This window comes from Chlorocebus sabaeus, chromosome 13 (genome assembly GCF_047675955.1).
Source record: "Chlorocebus sabaeus isolate Y175 chromosome 13, mChlSab1.0.hap1, whole genome shotgun sequence".
NCBI lineage: Eukaryota > Metazoa > Chordata > Mammalia > Primates > Cercopithecidae > Chlorocebus > Chlorocebus sabaeus.
In genome coordinates, this window is record NC_132916.1 from 60,679,681 (window position 1) to 60,698,245 (window position 18,565).

An 18,565-nucleotide genomic window follows, 5' to 3' on the forward strand; every position below is an offset into this window, starting at 1 on the left:
ATCTGAGTCTTAAACATGTTTATCTGGTCTTATTTCTAGGCAGCAAAAAATAAAGTCGAACTGAATTGAATTATATTGGGTCAAGTCCATTCCTGTTTTACTCCATGGCAAGAAGCCATTTGTGACATGACAAATTACATCAGGGCAGAGTGGACATCACAAATAAAAATGTGACCTGGTATCCAAACCAGAACCTTCTTTCTTGATCTTCCATTTTTTCTTGTCTTCCTTTTCTTTTGGCTCAAAAAACAGTGAATGGACCCCAGACTCATCTAGATAGAGGAGATGGAGCTATACCTGGAGACTGAATCATACAGTTTTGTTCTAGGCTTTTGTGCTACCCTCTGTAGCTGTCCAAAGTACTCCATCCTTGCCAGGAAATACCCGACTCCCAGCTGTAGAACTATGACTCCTTCCTTATTTCTTTCCAAACTAGGCTTCTAGTTCCTGAATGCCACAAGGATCAGCCAGGTGTCTGATTTGAGTGACTAAAGCCAAGTTGTGAATAGCTGAAAGATTTGGGCTTTAACACTTGCATTTCAAAAGGAAGTCTTGCTAACTCAAATGCATTCCTTAAGGCAGAGGCTGGAGGAGGCTTCTCTGACACTTACCTACTTCAACATGTACTGGTACCCCCACTAACCAGGAAACAAATATAAACAACTAAATTTGAAAGTTGATATGATCCAAGGCTCTTCCAGACTCCAACATTGCTCTCTGTTCTGTGATCCCATGGAATTGTGTCAAACCAATGAACACTGCTGGTCTCTTGATAGCAGGTGGTGGTTAAAAGGGATAATCTCCTTCTCTGGGAATTCAAGGTAACTCTCGTAGGGTCATCATTACTGACAAAAAGCTGGCATCCCAGATCCAGACCAGTGTGAGGCAAGCCAAGAAGGCCCTAATTTAGCTGTGCAAACAAAGCATTCCTAGGTTTGATATGACTTCATCCCCTGACTGGCAGTCTGAGTTTACACATGCAGACATAAATGCCAACACGCATAATTTAAGTGATGTATGGAGTTCGTCAGTGTGGCTACTGTGAGAGTGAGGTCCGGATGATCTCACTTGAGCCTGGCCAGGGACCCTGCAACCTCCCTGCCTGCAGGAGGTGGGACTACAGAAGGAGCCAGGCCATGGCTTTCCTTGGCCTGCCCACCCAAGTCTCTTCCAGCAAGCTACATGTCCTTGGACTGTGGCTCTTCTCTCCTCACTGCTATAAAGCCAGCATTCTCAATGCAGGCTTTGTACAGTGGTGAATAAGTGCAGTTTCCTGAAGAGGCATGTCGGGGAGGTACTCTGTAAATATGGGCCTGGTACTGTGAGCAGACTGAGCAGCTTGATAGCCCCTTTGGCTTGGGGTGCTTTGCAACTGAAGGAGGATCCTCTGACAATCTCTCCCTGCCCTGTCATTTCTCAGATCGCCTTGAAGTGTGCCGACATTTGCAACCCTTGTAGAATCTGGGAGATGAGCAAGCAGTGGAGTGAAAGGGTCTGTGAAGAATTCTACAGGCAAGGTTAGTAATGATCCAACAGCTGAGATTTCATTGCCCTGTCTTCTTGTAGGCATTTATCCTAATAAAACAGGAACTGGCTGATCTATCATGACATTTGTTCTTTCATCAACTCTTGTTATCCTAACCTTTCTCTTTAACTCTCTTGGAACTAATCCAACGCTTTTTTGGAAAAAGTTAAAAATAAATAACATTGACGTATTGACTTACTACAGAAACAGGTAGTAATGAGGCAAAATAAAAATGAGCAAAAGTGGGACATTGATTATAAATGGCTCTCCTCTGTGGATATAAGAATGCGTGGGACAGTTTGATTTTGACTTTGACCTTCATTTTAATGAGCTAAGTGCAGCCTAAAGGCTAAATGTCATTTGAGGTCAATGTTTTCCACTCTGACAGAACTTAGACTCCTTTTGTATTCTTTCTCCTTGCTTTCTTAAAAAAAAAAAAAATTAATGATGAAATTGGACACAGCTGACCAAAAAGTGAGTTCTTCCTTTCAAATATAGTTTCAACAGTGAGGTAGAAGGATTTTGCTCTGAAAAGACAAGTGGATCTGAACTAGGGTATAATTTTTTAAAGATTAACCTCATTCAGAAATAAAGCAATGAATTAGTTAGCAGGATCTTGATGTTGGGTGGAGTATCAGCCTTTAAATACAGCCTTGTTTCTTCAGGCTGGGTTTCAATGTGCAGGATGTTTGTTCAGGCATCAGCAGTGCCCTCATGCTAGTGACAGAATCAGGTTTGAGAGGCTAAGAACAAATAAAGCTTGAAGTGTCCCACATACCAGCTCTGTGGGGAGGTCAAATAGCAACAGTGAGCCTTTTGGAGAAGGCACCATTGACAGATGCGTCAATAACATCGTGATGGCCCCAAAGACAGAAGAATTCATTGAGCTCATGTGGGGCCAGAAGGCTCTGCTCACTGTATCTTTCTCTCAGAATAAAAGGGCTCATGTAACTCCTACAACTCTGTATATAATTTCACTTGAATTGAGTATAAGTGGTTAGAAATCAAAATATCAGGTTGCCCCTAAATAAAATCTCCAAGGAGGGTAAAACAAAAGGAAATATGATTAAATTGGAGCTAGGGGGCTTTAAATTAGATATAATCAATACTTTCTTTACTGTTTGATATATTAAATATTGAAATACCACAGTGAGAGAGGGGCTAAGATCTCCGACCTTGCAAATCAAACAATGAGACAGAGGAAAGAGTCTACTCTAGCCCACTTGGTTTTGACTCAATCATGTCCAGCATGATTAAAGTGCACAAGTCAGCATCGACTGCAGTGTAAACCTTTTGTTTTCTCATCCTGCACCTTATTTGGATTCTGAGCACCTTGGGGCAGGACCATGTCACTTAGGTAGATAGTAAGGCCCATAGTGCCAGTAAATCAAAGTTGTCAACTAAGTACAGTAAATGGTATCAACCAAGAAATGTAACCTATAAGATTTCTTTTCTCGGGCCTGGCACGGTGGCTCACACCTGTAATCCCAGCACGTTGGGAGGCTGAGGCAGGCGGATCACCTGAGGTCAGGAGCTTGAAACCAGCCCAGCCAAATGGTAAAACCCAGTCTCTACTAAAAATACAAAAATCAGCCGGGTGTGGTGGCACCCACCTGTAGTCCCAGCTACTCAGGAGACTGAAGCAAAAGAATTGCTTGAACCCAGGAGGGCGGAGGTTGCAGTGAGCCGAGATCATGCCACTGCACTCCAGCCTGGGCAACAGAGCAAGACTCTGTCTCAAAAAAAAAAAAAAAAATCGTCTTTTCTCAAAACTGCTTATTGTCCTAGTGATATATGCACACATAACACGGAAAAACCTAAAACATTTGTGAGGCTGATCACTAAAAGCAGGCTGTCATGTACCTTCCTCTGTCATGTTTCCTGGCAGAGGAAGAATAGAAAGAGTAGATCTGGTCCTTTTTATTTAATAGCCTTATGGTCTAGTAGAAATTCTGCTTGTTTTAAGAGAAGATTATAGGCTGGGCGCAGTGGCTCACGCCTGTAATCCCAGCACTTTGGGAGGCCGAGGCAGGCAGATCACGAGGTCAGGAGATCGAGACCATCGTGGCTAACATGGTGAAACCCCGTCTCTACTAAAAATACAAAAGAATAAATTAGCTGGGCATGGTGGCAGGGGCCTGTAGTCCCAGCTACTTGGGAGGCTGAGGCAGGAGAATGACATCAACCGGGAGGCGGAGCTTGCAGTGAGCTGACTTCACACCACTGCACTCCAGTCTGGGTGACAGAGCGAGACTCTGTCTCAAAAAAAAAAAAAAGAGAAGATTAGATTCCCTGGTCATCCAAACTGCCTGTCCTCCCTACTGAATTATTATTTTTTTAATTCTATAAGGATGATTTGTGTCATTTTGATTAATCTTTCAGTTTAAGATTTGGACTCAAATCTCAGCTCATTCCAGCCTGCTCCTGGTGGGCAGGCTTCCACCGACTACTAACAGTCCTGGACAAAGTATCTTTAATGTGATTCATGATGTTAAGCAAAGGAAAACCCTTAAAATCAAGGCTGAAGACACGGGGGGAAAGGAAAACAAGATGCCATGAATTAGAAAAACTGTTATATTCTCAGAACAGAGATTAGGATTCCAAATACCATATACCTCCCTCCTCTTCCCCAAAAAACCTTAAAAAAATTAGACTTTGTCCTCTTGTGACTACAGATTGATATTATCTCAACCAACCTAGTTTCCCAGAACCTTTTATTGAACGTCTGCTTCCAGCTTTGTCTAGTCCTCAGCAAAACTGATTGTCCTATGTACAAAGCCCCACTGGAGATATTATGAAGAATACAATGAACTACAGGTAGTCTACGCTTTGTACTCTCAAAGTACTAATTAGTATAGTTTCTACAGGAAAGAAACTATGCAAATTTCCCCTTTATATTCTCTACGTTAGTTAGCAAAGTGTCTGAAACATAAACGTGTTGAATAAATGAATAAATGATCTAATTGGAAAACCTCTAATGATAGAGGTCACAGGAGAAGATCCAGTACCTTGAAAGGTAGGATCTGAGCTCAGTATTGAGTGATGTGCATTGTTCTATACTTTCCAATATGGTAACAACAAGACACATGTGACTGGTTAAATTCAAATTAAAATTTAATAAATAAAAAATAGAGTTCCTCAGTCTTGTTGATCATATTTCAAGGGGCTACCACAGTGGGCAATGTAAAGAACATCTCCATCATTGCAGCAAATCCCATTGGACAGCACTGGTCTCGATAGAATGGAATGGAAGCCACTGAGGCAGGGATGCACCCTGCCTTGTAGACCAGCTCGGTCTCATAGAAGATAAGAATGAAAGGATTGTGGAGGCCCCTGGACACCAGGCTACAATAGAGAACATGACAATGGGTGTCATCTCAAAAAGTGCATTTAGGGCAACGTATATAGTTGAAGTGGAAGAAGAATTGGAGGAAGAAAACTAGCTAAGAAGCAACAACAAAGAATAAATTATCAACACACCAGACCAGGTTAAAGCAGAGTGAAAGGGGGCAAAAAAAGGTCGTCTAAGAGGGAGAAACAGGATGTGAAACAAGATTTAAGAGGAAGAAACAAGCAGGGAGGTACCAGGGTCTGCAGCCAGGCTCAGATGAGATGGAGGGTGAAGGGAAGGGAGAAGTCAAAGACAACTCCTCCAAGTGTCACACTTGACTGAAAAATCACTATTAACAGAAATATGGAGGTGAGGAGTGGAACTGGCTTTAGGAGAGTTTGTCTTAATATTATATGATGTCCTAGCCTGCCCTCAGAAGGCTACAATCATCTGGAGTTGAACAGTTAGGGTGGCCAAACTGCCCTGAACCACTCCGGTTAAGCCCGAATGATTTCCTCACTTCAGCCTTGAGGATTACCAGGGACAAGAGACCCCATGAGGCAGACTACAGTCTTAAAATGACAGAACTGTGGCCTCAATGGGGCTTCAGCTCAATGGTTAAGTGCAGACACTTTGAAACCAAACTTCCTATGCTGGAATCCAGGCTCCCCACTTTACTACTGGTGTGACCTACTGGCAACATACTGGGTCAGTATACTTAATCTTCCCTGTGACTCCCCATTTTCTTCATCTGTAAATTCCCATTTTCTTCATCTGTAAAATGGGGATTATAATAAGGTTATTATTTGGATTAAATTAACATATGCCTGTGAGGGGGGCTCACACCTGTAATCCCAATGCTTTGGGAGGCTGAAGCAGGAGGATTACTTGAAGCCAGGAGTTTGAATCCAGCCTGGGGAACATAGAGAGATCCTTTCTCTATTTAAAAAAAAATGAACAAAACAATATTAGCCAGGAGTGGTGGTACATGCCTGTAGTCCCAGCTACTCAGGAGGCTGAAGCGGGAGGATCCCTTGAGCTCAAGTGTTCAAGGGTACAGTGAGCTATGATGGCACCATGGCACTCCAGCCTGGGTGTCAGAGTGAGAGCCTGCCTCTTACAAAAAACCATGACGATTTTTTATTAACATATGTAAAATGCTTAGAACAGTGCCTGGCACACAGTAATCACTATATAAATGTTTTTCTCTCTTCTACTTTAGCAGAGTAGATTCACAACTGTGAACCTTCCACTGATTAACCAGATTAATTTTTGTGTTGGGAAAAACACTCAATTTTTTATGCTCAGGAAGGACTGATGAAGTATTTCAATGAAGTGTTATACAATGCATTTCTCCTTTGATCTTCTATTAGGTTGATGCAAAATGTAACTGCGGGTTTTGCCATGGAAAGTAATGGCAAAAAAACACAATTACATTTGCACCAGCCTAATAGCTGACAAAGGCATTAAAAAAAAAAAAAACATTTCAAGCTGGGTGCTGAGATTCACACCTGTAATCCCAAGTTTGGAAGACGGAGGCAGGAGGATTGCTTGAGCTCAGGAGATTAAGATGAGTCTGGACAACATAGCAAGACCTCATCTCTACTAAAAATTAAAATTAAAAATATATTAGCCAGGCGTAGTGGCACATGTCTGTAGTCCAAGCTACTTGGGAGGCTAAAGCAGAAGGATTGCTTGAACCCAGGAGTTCGAGGCTGCAGTGAGCCAAGATCATGCCACTGCACTCGAGCCTGGGTGACAGAATGAGACCCTGTCTCAAAAAAAAAACCCAAAAAAAACCACCATTCTGACCTTTAGTTTTTTCACCTTCAGTTGCATTAGGTAAAATTCTAAGGAATCAGAATGGAAGATTCTGATTAATTTTGTAGTTACAGACTGAGGTGCTGCTTAGATGAGATCTTTCTAGTCCTTCTACCTCATTTCCTACCTACTTACTGTTCCTGGTTGTCCTCAGGTGAAATAAGACTAGGGTCAGGTAGCGTGAAAGTGGAGTGGGGAGAAGGAAGGATAAAACCTGTTTTCTTAACCTGTCACTTAAAGCCAGAACTTTTATTTCATGTGAGAAAATTTCTCATTTGTTGTTTTCTTGTTTTTATAGGTCTTGTTCAAAAATTTATTCTAGTCCCAGAGCACACCTACTTGCAATGAGCCATTATGAACGGTCATTGGCACCATGGTATTTTAAATTATTACAGAAACTACCAAAGTAAGGCAGAGCAAGTCGGTGCTGAATGGTCCTTAAGTGATAACAAGTCAGGAAACAGTAATTCCCAGAATAACTTCTTCTGACGAGGTCATTAAAATTATTACTACTCATTTTATAAATTCTAGATTACCAATGTGTTTTTTTCTTTTTTTTCTTTTTAGGTGAACTTGAACAGAAATTTGAACTGGAAATCAGTCCTCTTTGTAATCAACAGAAAGATTCCATCCCTAGTATACAAATTGGTGAGTTGAATTCAGTGTTAATTTCAGATAAATACCTTTGGCACATCTCACAAAAGTCACAAAGAAAAGATCTACACACAGCTTTCAAAAGATCAGCACTGGAGGTTTAATCAACATCCTTTTGAATGGCTGAGTCCAAATTCACATTTTAATCATGACTACTCTGCTAATTATCTGTCGAGATCTTATGAAACATAGGATCGAAGCTTTGTTATAGGCCCTTAACTTGCATTATTTTAATTTTGTAGATTAGAATAGAATCAAAACCAAAAAGAGTAGAAGTAACAAGAATCAACTATTCGCGCTCTCTTCAGGGCTTGAAGGTGGGAATCAGCAGAATCTGCCCTTAGGACCCTTCCAATCTGGGTCACTACCCCTCATCCCTAACACTGGCGCCCAAGAGCCCAATCTCTAGGCCTAGAGCCTGTGAGCCATGCTATCCCGCTGCACCCTGGGATCCCCTATTTCACTAGTCCTTCCTTCAAAACTTATTTTCAGGTTATTCTCCTAAACCACACTCTTTCAAATGTCAACGATGGGAAACTGTTAAAGTATGATGCCAATGCATCCAAAATAAGTATTGCTTTATCTAATTAAGTTATGCACTAGACCTCTTGCTCTTCCACAGAATCTGTGGAAATTTTAGGCACTGTAGTGGAAGAAATATTTTTGCTCCAGTAAGAATTTCTATCACACCTAAGACACTCCACCAATTGCACCCACCTTTAAAGCAAGTCTTTCTTTTCCTTGCAGTTTCCTTCCATTGAACCTGAACTCAGAGTTTTAACTCTTTTCCTTATAAATTCTGACCCTGACTACCAGTAAAATTGTCCTTAATATTGTTACGTAGTTTTCACAATCAAACAGATTCCTCCACCCCAAAGTTGGGAGCTGGGGGTGGTGGCATAAAAAGAAAACTAGAACCCAGGAAAGATGATAATACAGAATTGCTGGGTGGCTGGCGGGGGAGTATCAGCAACAGAAATGCAGCTGCAGCCTCAGCCTCCTGGGAGGCAATTCTCTCCTATCAATTGCTTTAGCCATGGAGGTTCTGCAGACGTGATTCAAAATTAGATGCTAACCAAAGTCCTAATCCTGAGGCTCCCTGTGTTAAGCTCTAGTGGGAAAGAAATTTACCAGGCAACTGTCAATGACATTTTGAACCCCCCAAACGAAAGGACTCATGTGGTTTGGCACACAACCTGGATTTGTGAGACAGACCTGATTTCAGAGATTCTGTCCTGTTGTTGTCATGAGAACACACTTATTTTGTCAGATCGTATGTCCTGATTTTCAGCTCAGGAAAATGTGGTTACCATAGATACCTCTTTTTAAAAGGGGCTGGGGGTTGAGTGAATAGGAAAATCCTATGGATGCTACACCAGCACACCAATAATAAAGAGAAAGGGAAGGTGATTATAAAACAATCCTTAGTACATAGATCTTTCTCTGCTTCTGTTCCACATCTGCCAGCTCGTAGAGGTTGAGGGTTGAGAAGTGGGGTGGCAGGGACAGATCAGGCTAAACCAGAAAAACCCAAAGAGATAAACAGAACTTGGAGGATGCTACAGGCTCTAGCCCCCAAGACAATGATTTTTCCAGTGGGTCCTAAGTAATGCAGCTATTTCCTCTGTCCTTATTCCTCTGACTGAAATGTTCCCCTCTTTTTCCTGCCTCAATCCAAAATGAGAATTTTCTGAGAGCTACTCTCAGGCTTAGATCCAATTTTTCTTTTTAAGTAATTTATATCTACCCAAATGGAACTAGGGCTTAATATCTCCTCCCCAGCTCCACGCTTCCCTCTCTCTACCAAATTCTACATTTTAAAAGGAAGGTATTAGCTGGGCGGTGACTCATGCCTGTAATCCCAGCACTTTGGGAGGCTGAGGTGGGTAAATCCCTTGAGGCCAGGAATTCAAAACCAGCCTGGACAACAAAGGCAAAACCCCATCTCTACAAAAAATACAAAAAAATAAAATTAGCTGGGTGTGGTGCCATGTGCCTGTAGTCCCAGCTGCTCAGGAGGCTGAGGCAGGAGGATTACCTGAGCCCAGGGGGTAAAGGCTACAGTGAGCCATGATCACGCCACTGCACTCCAGCCTGGGCGACAGGGTGAGACCCCATCTCTTAAAAAATTAATTAAAACAAAAAATAAAAAGGTATTAAATCAAATGAATCTCTAATTGGTGAAATCTATAGAAGGCTAAAGAGAGAGGTTTTCCTTCAATCCTTGTCTACTCTGAGGCTACCATTCCTCCCTACTCCCCCTTCCTCCCCGCAACCGCCTATCATCCCACCATCCCTCCAGGAGGACAACAGCCCAGCAATGTCAGTTCATCCCTTGAGGAGAGGCTGGCAAAACACACTGATGGAACAGGTTTCCAAATCTGATAATGTGGAAGCCTTCCTTAATTTGAAAAACTGCCTCTTGGTGTCTATTCAGACTTCAAAATCACTTTCCTACCTAGCATAAGAAGTCTTTATATCTGAAAAGTATAAATATAATGCCAGGGTCACTTAAGAAAATGAGGCTTCTCCTTTTTTCGAGAGTGGGATTTTAAAATGTTGGATTTGTAACTTTTTTATACTGAGATAAACTTGATAAATATTCACGCTTTGAACTTGAGAATAGTGGAATTTTGCAAACTGTCTTTAGATATCTAATATCTCATCTCTTTGAAGGTGAATGATATTAGAAATTAAATATGGATATTGTGGAGGAGGTAAAGAAAATTCAAGAACAGCAAGCAAAACATGAAATCCTCATCTGCTGACAGCCTATACAACCTTACCAAAATTCCAAATACAGACATCAAGTCACTGGCTTAACTTTCCCCCTCCAGTTCAGGTTCTCTACAATGATCTCACAATATTTAAATCATATTTCACATAAGATGAGACAATGCAGAAATGTATAGTAACACTGTGTATTGCTGCATCTCTCTTCCATCTCTATGGCATTCTCAAAGGCCAAGTGTCTGCCGTTTGTCCAACAAAAAGATAATCAAATCTAGCCTTGTAATTCACATGCCTGTAAACATACAGGATTAGTTGTTGGAAATTTTTGTTAGGCTGAAAAAGATTTGCCTTTCTCCCCACAGCTACACATCAAGGAAATACAATAAAACCTAAATAAGTCCAAGTTTGTGAGGATTCCAATAAACAAGTCATGTTTATTATGAAAAGCACATTAACGCAGCAAAACACGATTAGAAAGCAACAAATCTTAAATATGTAAGAGAACAGACATGCAAACAAAGAAGTCTCATAGCAAGCAATCTTATCTAGTCATTAAAGCAGGACTTTCATACAAGTAAAAATCTGTATTGAAAATGAGTGAACTTTATTTAAACTTAGTTATTTAACATAACTGAAAGCAAGACAGGACTGTAAAATGATCATCTTGAAAAAGATATCCCACAGGGTAAGGGTATGAATTATTCAGCTGATCTAAATTTGTGAGGTGTCCCTTTCTGGTGTCATTTGCCCTCTCCATCCCTTCCCCACCTGCCTTCTTTAGCTCTGGCAGAGACTTTTTTTTTTTTTTTTTTTTTTAACATTTTTTACTTATACGTCTTTCTCTCTCTGCAAATAATAGCCAGTATTCACTGGGAGTTTACTATGTGCCAAGAGTTTTCTAAGCATTGTACGTACATTAAGTCATTTAATTGTCATAACAGCCCTATGAGTTTAGTATTCGCTTTAGCATCTTTTTACAAATGAGGAAACTGAGGCACAAAGCCATTCAGGGACAAGCCCAAAGTGACACATCTCATGCTCCTAGGCTGAGGGTAGCCACCATCGTCTTGCTTGCCCTCCTGGCCCGGGAGCTGGAAATTTTTATTAAGCTGAAAACATTTGCCATTTCTCCCCACAGCTACACATCAAGGAAATACAATAAAACCTAAGTAAGGCCGGGCGTGGTGGCTCAGGCCTGTAATCCCAGCATTTCGGGAACCCAGGACAGGTGGATCACTTGGGGTCAGGAGTTCGAGACCAACCTGGCCAACATGGGGAAACCCCATCTCTACTAAAGATACAAAAATTAGTCGGGCATGGTGGGTCCCCAGTCAAGCTTGGGAGGGAGAAAGCAGCGGGTTTCACCGCCCCGTGGTGCTAAGTCTGGCCTTGCCTGTTCTAGGTTTCATGAGCTACATCGTGGAGCCGCTCTTCCGGGAATGGGCCCATTTCACGGGAAACAGCGCACTGTCGGAGAACATGCTGGGTCACCTCGCGCACAACAAGGCCCAGTGGAAGAGCCTGTTGCCCAGGCAGCACAGAAGCAGGGGCAGCAGTGGCAGCGGGCCCGATCAGGACCACGCAGGCCAAGGGACTGAGAGCGAGGAGCAGACGGCGCGGGAAGGCGACAGCCCCTAGAGGCCGGCCCAGCTCAGACGCGGAGAGGATGCTTTCCTCCGGCAGGGACCCCAGAGGGCAGAAGCAGCGTGGAGGGGCCCTCACCCAGCAGCCCAGCCAATTTCTGGGTGTTGTCCTGGGGCTCTTTGGAACGCCACCTTCCTCCCACTTACCTGCCTCCCCTCCTTTTCGCAAATGTACTGAAGCCATTTGTCACCTCAGCATTCGCTGCCGAAATGAGCAACTCCATTCAGTAATGTGGGAGCTGATCCCATGGGCAGGCTCACCCTGCTCCAGGAGAAGATTAGGAGGAAGGAGGTGCTCCTGCCCTGTCCGCCATGGCCCGGGGTCGCACTGGAACAGGCAGCAGTTCCTAAGTCTGGAGCGTTTGAGCGTTTGCCATCTGACTGCTGATCTGCGTGACAGAAACACCAGCATATTTGCAACGCCAAGGATATTGGTCTTAAGTGCAAGAGCACAAATGAGAGTGTGAGAGAAAGTACCTTCTATTTTAATAATAATTATTATAAAAATAATAAATCTTTTTAACTTTTATATTTTATGCACTAGACAATGGATCTGCAACTTTGGACTAAGATCATTCAATGTACCCAAACTTGAACAGGGGGTTCATTGTTTTGCTATTGACTTTATTATGCCACTTTGGGGCAGAGACTTGGCATCTTCTCAGTTTAAGAAACCATGTTTCCTATCCAATCCTAAGGGAAGGTGCTGTACAGTTCATTCCTTTGCACCATTAGCCAATCTGTCTTTTATGGATTCCATGACATGTTTATATTCACCCATGTACATTTTCTGTAAATACCAAACGCTACTGATTCCCATGCCAAAATACATGAGTATTATGGGATTGCTACCTGTATAAACAATGGCACTGTGAACAGAATACTGTTAGTTTTAATACAAGAGAATGCATTTGTAAATATGGTATAGAGTTTATTAATATACTATTGTTTGCAGATAAAGGCCTTAACTTTAAACATCTTTCATCTTCTGAAAGCTGCCCGACTTAAATCCTCATAGATGTCTTTCTCAACTGCCTTCCCATGTCCATCTGTATGTTTTCCAGCTAAGGTCACAAACCAAAACTGAATAAAGTCTTTGAGGAAACATTTTGGAAACTTCACGTGCATTCCGCTTGAGACCATAGTGTTTAATCTATGGCACCAAGCGTCGTTTCCTCAGATTAATGAGACCCTTCAACAAGCCTGAAGCAGTCACTTTTCAACGCAGCGATGTTTTAACAAGCCAGCTGCTAAGCTTGTGTTTATGTGACTCTTGTTACAGAACGTGGTGGTGCGTCAGCCTCACAGGAGACATAGCAGGTCTCGAAAACCTTCTATGACCCTGTCATCTAACCATCAGGGAATTCCCTGCTCCCATGCCACACATTTGTCTATTATGGCTACAGTACCAAAGTACTTTTGGTGTTTGGTTGGTGTGCATTTCTTCAGTGTCAATAGTAACTGGATTTTTCTTTTTCCTTAATCTCATGTGAACAACTACCCAACTGTTTAGCTGAAGTTCGTATTATTTAAGTAAAGAAAATACTTCAGTTTTATAACAGACTTTACCTTCCTGGCAGGTCATTGTAGTTAATTATGTCTCTAGCTTGGAGTGTCACCTTGAAATTTCGTTGCCATTTTTTCTGCAGACACTTGGCCATAAAATCTGTTACAGCATTCTTCTCTAGGCTGCTAAATGCTGTGCATTCAACCTTTTCTTTAGAAGTTTCAGCATAACTAATGTTGGATGAAAATTCTTGAGGCCCCTTTCTTTTTAAACGGTGTGGTAGTGGGAGATGACTGTTCCTGCCACTATCAACCTGATCCTCGTGCTGACAGAATGACAGCTAGCACTCATTTCCTAAGTGCAACTGTTTTGGAGATTTTTCTCCTAACATACAAATGAAATACTGATTGGCCTGTAATAAGTTCCTATAGAGAGACTGAGGCTTGCAGAATTAAGGTTCAGGGGAAACTTTGGAGAGTTTATTATATTTTCATTAAAGTGGGAGAGACCGTCAGATGGTGCTAAAGAAAGTGTGACGATCTTATGAAATAGGTGGATGGTAAGTTGAAATTATTGATGTGGGTAAGAAGGAAGGTTGTGGAAAGTTAACACTAGCTTTGTATTTTTTTTTTTTTCTGTAAAACCATGAACTGATATATTTTTCTTTATCACTTTAGTATTCTGCAGTTCTCATCTTGGTGAGGCCCCAAAAGGGAATATGTCAGATGTATTTCTGTTTCCAAACCTGTCTTACTTTGGTTTGATGGTACAGAGACGGCTTTTGAGTAGTCTATTTTTAATGTATATGAGGTCAAATCAAGGAAGGCAATTGCTGGGGACAAGAAAAGTAGAGGTAAGAAAGAAGACGCTATTTTAGCTAATAGGGTTTCTGCCTTGGGACTAAAACATTGCTTTGTTTAAATTATAATTATATAATAATTTAAATAAATGAGATTGGAGGTGTTCTTAGTAGTTCAGAGTTGATAGGGCAAAAGTGTTTACGTTACAATTAGGTCTTGAAGAAGAGCTCACAGAGAAAAAACTACCAAATATCCAACGGGTAAGCCCGTGATGTAGCCACTAGTACAATAAAAATCTGAAGTAAAATGAGGCATAAACTGGATGGAGCTGCCTCCCTCATTCAACTGGAGAGTTCTTGAGTTCCTCATTTGTTGGTAAAAAGAAAAAGACTGAAAATGTCTTTTTTTTCTTGCCTATTAGTGGTTCTCTTGCAATATTTCAATAGGAGTCCAATTACTAGTTCAAACACAGTGGCTGGGCACGGTGCCTCATGCCTGTAATCCCAGCACTTTGGGAGACCAAGGTGGGCAAATCACAAGGTCAGGAGATCAAGACCATCATGACCAACATGGTGAAACCCTGTCTCTACTAAAATACAAAAATTAGCTGGGCATGGCAGTGTGTGCCTGTAATCCCAGCTACTCAGGAAGCTGGGGCAGGAGAATCACTTGAACCTGGAAGGTGGAAATTGTAGTGATCTGAGATCGCGCCACCGTACTCCAGCCTGGCAACAGACCTAGACTCCGTCTCAAAGAAAAAACAAAAACAAAAAAACACGGCTATTGGATCATCACACAGATTTTTTCTTTACAATCTTGTTCTCCTTGTCCATGGACCATCAATAGTTGACTCACCAAGTTTAATTCTTCCATTGCTTGAGAAGAAAGGAATCAAAGGACTCTGTGTAGTAAGCTGGCAGTAAAGTTAAGATCAAATTAAGACACAGAGAGAGAATACATATCACTGCCAGGCCTGCTAGGCAAAACCTGCTCTTCCTTTTGATAGCAGTGATGAACTGTCAGGACCTTATTTATGAAACCCTGACCTACCCATAACTCCCTGCTAGGCTAAGTAAAAACCAGGCTCTTTCTCTCTGCTTATGGCTCCCCACAAAGGGGCTTGCAGCGTGTCCTGCAACTTTGTCTTCAGTTAGTGCTTCCTACAAAACTAGGACTTGTTTTGTAATCTTTTCTCATGTTGAATCAGATCTGCTCACTGATTTAGGTTTGGTTATGAGCTTGTATCTCACTGTATTTCTCATGCTTTGTTCTTTTAAACAGATCCTTTAAATTGTGTCATTTTGTGTACACATGTGAGGTTTGGAAAAAAAAAAAAAACCCTTGTGAGTTTTGCTCAAAATGTGGCCCAAGTAGCCATTGGCATGTCTAGATGAACAATTAAAAATAAAGATAATTTCTTTAAAATATCACAAGATGAAAATATCCTAATTCTCACCAGGTAACATGTTACCAGCCAACGAATTAGATTCAATAAAAGGAACCCACTGCTCAGGAGAGGAAACATTCAAGGAAAGAACACAGATGCAAACATGGTCCACATGACTCATTCCACTTTGGGGGCACAGAAACGCCCATGTCCATGAAGGTATCACTTGCTCCTTAGTGCCAAGTTAGGGAAACAGGGCCACCATTCAGCTTTCCATTTCCTCAGAGTCCTGATATTTTTCTGACTCATATTTGTCGACCTCATATATGAATGAGAATGAGGTACAATGTTTTAAGTTGTAAAAACGTAGCCAACTCAGTGTAAGAATTATTTGTGAAAAATACGGTCTCACATTTCAGGATTACAGGCCATGAAGAACAATGGAACAGTTCAAGCAGAACAACTGAGTATTCTAAAGCCATCTGGAAATAGAGGGAGAAAAAGAACACTGCCAATGTTTCCAATGTTTTCTTGTATCTTTATGTATTCTCCCATATTCATTTTATTAAGATCTGTGTTCAGAATCCCTCTGATTCCTTAATGACTCTCCATGTTTGAATGCAAAGCTACTTTTTCATTTGTGGATATTCTATATCACAAAGCTAAAATCAAAAGAGATGCCCCACTAGTCATGTAAAGGTCAGGCATGACTTTCAAATGTACGTGGGAACCTAGCTGAAACACTGTCAAATAGGCCAAGCCTACGTGAGCAGTTAGATTTCAATTAAAGAAATATTGATTGAGGATCTACTATGTGCCCGATGTTGTGCTAGATATTGGGATTTAAAAAGACCCAGAACCTCCAAGAGCATTCAGACTTGTGCCAGAGACTGGTGTTACCAGTGAACACTTCTTAGAGAATTCGTGAAACACCTATGATTGCTCAAATGCAGCTAAAGCTCCCTCCTGGCATACAATGCAATAGAAAGCAGATACACTTCCAACACAGAAATGGATCCCAGTCCTAGTTCTGTCATTAACTTATCCTCTGACTAGAGAGAAATTACTAAAACTGCTATAAAATTATTTCAAGATGGCTGGGTGTGGTGGCTCACGTCTGTAATGCCAGCACTTTGGGAGGCCGAGGGGAGGGGTGGATCATGGGGTCAGGAGTTCAAGACCAGCTTGGCCAAGATGGTGAAACCCTGTCTCTACTAAAAATACAAAAATTAGCCAGGTGTAGTGGTGGGCTCCTGTAATCCCAGCTACTCGGGAGGCTGAGACAGGAGAATTGCTTGAACCCAGGAGGCAGAGGTTGCAGTGAGCCAAGTTTGCGCCACTGCACTCTAGCCTGGGCGACAAAGCAAGACTATCTCAAAAAAATAATAATAATTTCAAGACAATATTTTTTATGGTATTGTTGTGGCAATTAAAAGAGTTTGCATACAAAAAGCACCAAGCATGCTCTCTGGTACATGGCAGATGCTCAATAGACACAGGTTCTCCCTTAAATTACAGACAACTTGCCAAATAGCCATTCCTGCATGCATAAAGAATGGGGAGAGTTAACAGGGGAGAAAACATAGTAAAATGTTGGTGGTTTCACGTTAGGAAGTCAAACTTCTAATTAAGCCAGAGAGATTATTAGAAAAAAAAGTTTGGCCGAGCACGGTGGCTCAAGCCTGTAATCCCAGCACTTTGGGAGGTCAAGACGGGCGGATCACGAGGTCAGGAGATCGAGACCATCCTGGCTAACACGGTGAAACCCTGTCTCTATTAAAAAAAAAAAAAAATACAAAAAACCAGCCAGGCGAGGTGGCGGGGGTGCCTGTAGTCCCAGCTACTAGGGAGGCTGAGGCAGGAGAATGGCGTAAACCCGGGAGGCGGAGCTTGCAGTGAGCTGAGATTCGGCCACTGCACTCCAGCCTGGGCGACAGAGCGACACTTCGTCTCAAAAAAAAAAAAAAAAAGAAAAAAGTTTAAGTTATAGTTGATATGGTTTGAAAATGTAAGATTGGCTTGTCTTAGTCACCTAAGCAATGATGTATGATTGATTCCATTACCTGAAATTCAAATTCTCATATTAAAAGTGCTGATATAATCTTTAGTATTTTCTTTCCTTTTAAGGAAGCAATGCAGTAGGGTTTTAAAGCATTGTCAGGGCACGGTGGCTCACATTTGTAATTCTAGCACCTTGGGAGGCTGAGGCAAGAGGATTGCTCGCGTCCAGGAATTTGAGACCAGCCTGGACAACATCTCTACAAAAAAATTTTTTTAATACATAAATTAAAGTGTAGGCTTTGGACTGGGTACAGTGGCTTACACTATCTTAGCACTTTGGTAGGCGAAGGTGGGAGGATCACTTGAGGCCAAGAGTTCAAGACCAACCTGAGCAACACAGCAAGACCCCTGTCTCTACAAAAAGTAAGAATTAAAAAAAAAAAAAAATGTGGGCTTTAGAGTCAGACCAGAATTTAAATCCCTCATTTATCATTAACTACCTAACCCTAGGCAATTTGTTTAATCTCTGAGTCTCCATCTACTCATGTATAAAATAGTAACATCAACCTCCTGGATGGTCATGAGGGTGAAATTAAATAACATACATAAAATATATAGCACAATTTCTAGCAAAAAGGGAGTACTCAAAAAAGGTAAATTCCTACATCACTTAAGGAAACAGTATCTATTAAGTGGGAGTTAGGGTACATCTTTCACTTTCTGTAGATTGTGCCAATTTTTGTGCAAATGAAAACGATGCATTAACAGAGACTGAGAGTGAGTATATCTACACATGGCCAGGTCGGTCATAAAAATAATCCTTGTATTACGGACAAAAAAAAACTATTTTAAAAAGTGATTAAAATAAAAAAGACAGTGACCCAGAGGTGCTAAGGATACACTGATAAGACCAAGGACAAATAAGGGACTATTTCTTACGATTTTAAAGTAAATATTCCTCAGGTCAGCCAGAGAGAACTAGTCTGTCTGGTTAATGTAAGACTTTCCTGGAGTTGACAAGAATACAACCCTGGCTAGACAGAAGGATTAGTCAAATAAGCAAAACTTGATAACCTGTCAAGTTTTCATGAAGTCGACTCAAATCCTACAATTCCTATCCATCAAGGTTCCTGGTAGCCTTTGCCCTTGTCACCTCTTCATCA

The 18,565-nt window shown here is 41.5% G+C and overlaps 1 protein-coding gene across 3 annotated transcripts in view; it reads left to right on the forward strand.

Annotated features, from left to right (window-relative positions):
- PDE7B (phosphodiesterase 7B) overlaps positions 1-15,379 on the forward strand; it is a 332,402-nt gene extending 317,023 nt beyond the window's left edge. For all 3 annotated transcript variants that reach the window (XM_008006932.3, XM_008006931.3, XM_008006930.3), the window contains 3 exons: positions 1,421-1,517; positions 7,245-7,325; positions 11,467-15,379. In XM_008006932.3, the coding sequence (XP_008005123.2) occupies positions 1,421-1,517; positions 7,245-7,325; positions 11,467-11,702 (414 nt within the window). In that variant the 3' untranslated portion in view covers positions 11,703-15,379. The remainder of the gene's footprint in view (positions 1-1,420; positions 1,518-7,244; positions 7,326-11,466) is intronic.
- The last annotated feature ends 3,186 nt before the right edge of the window (positions 15,380-18,565 follow it).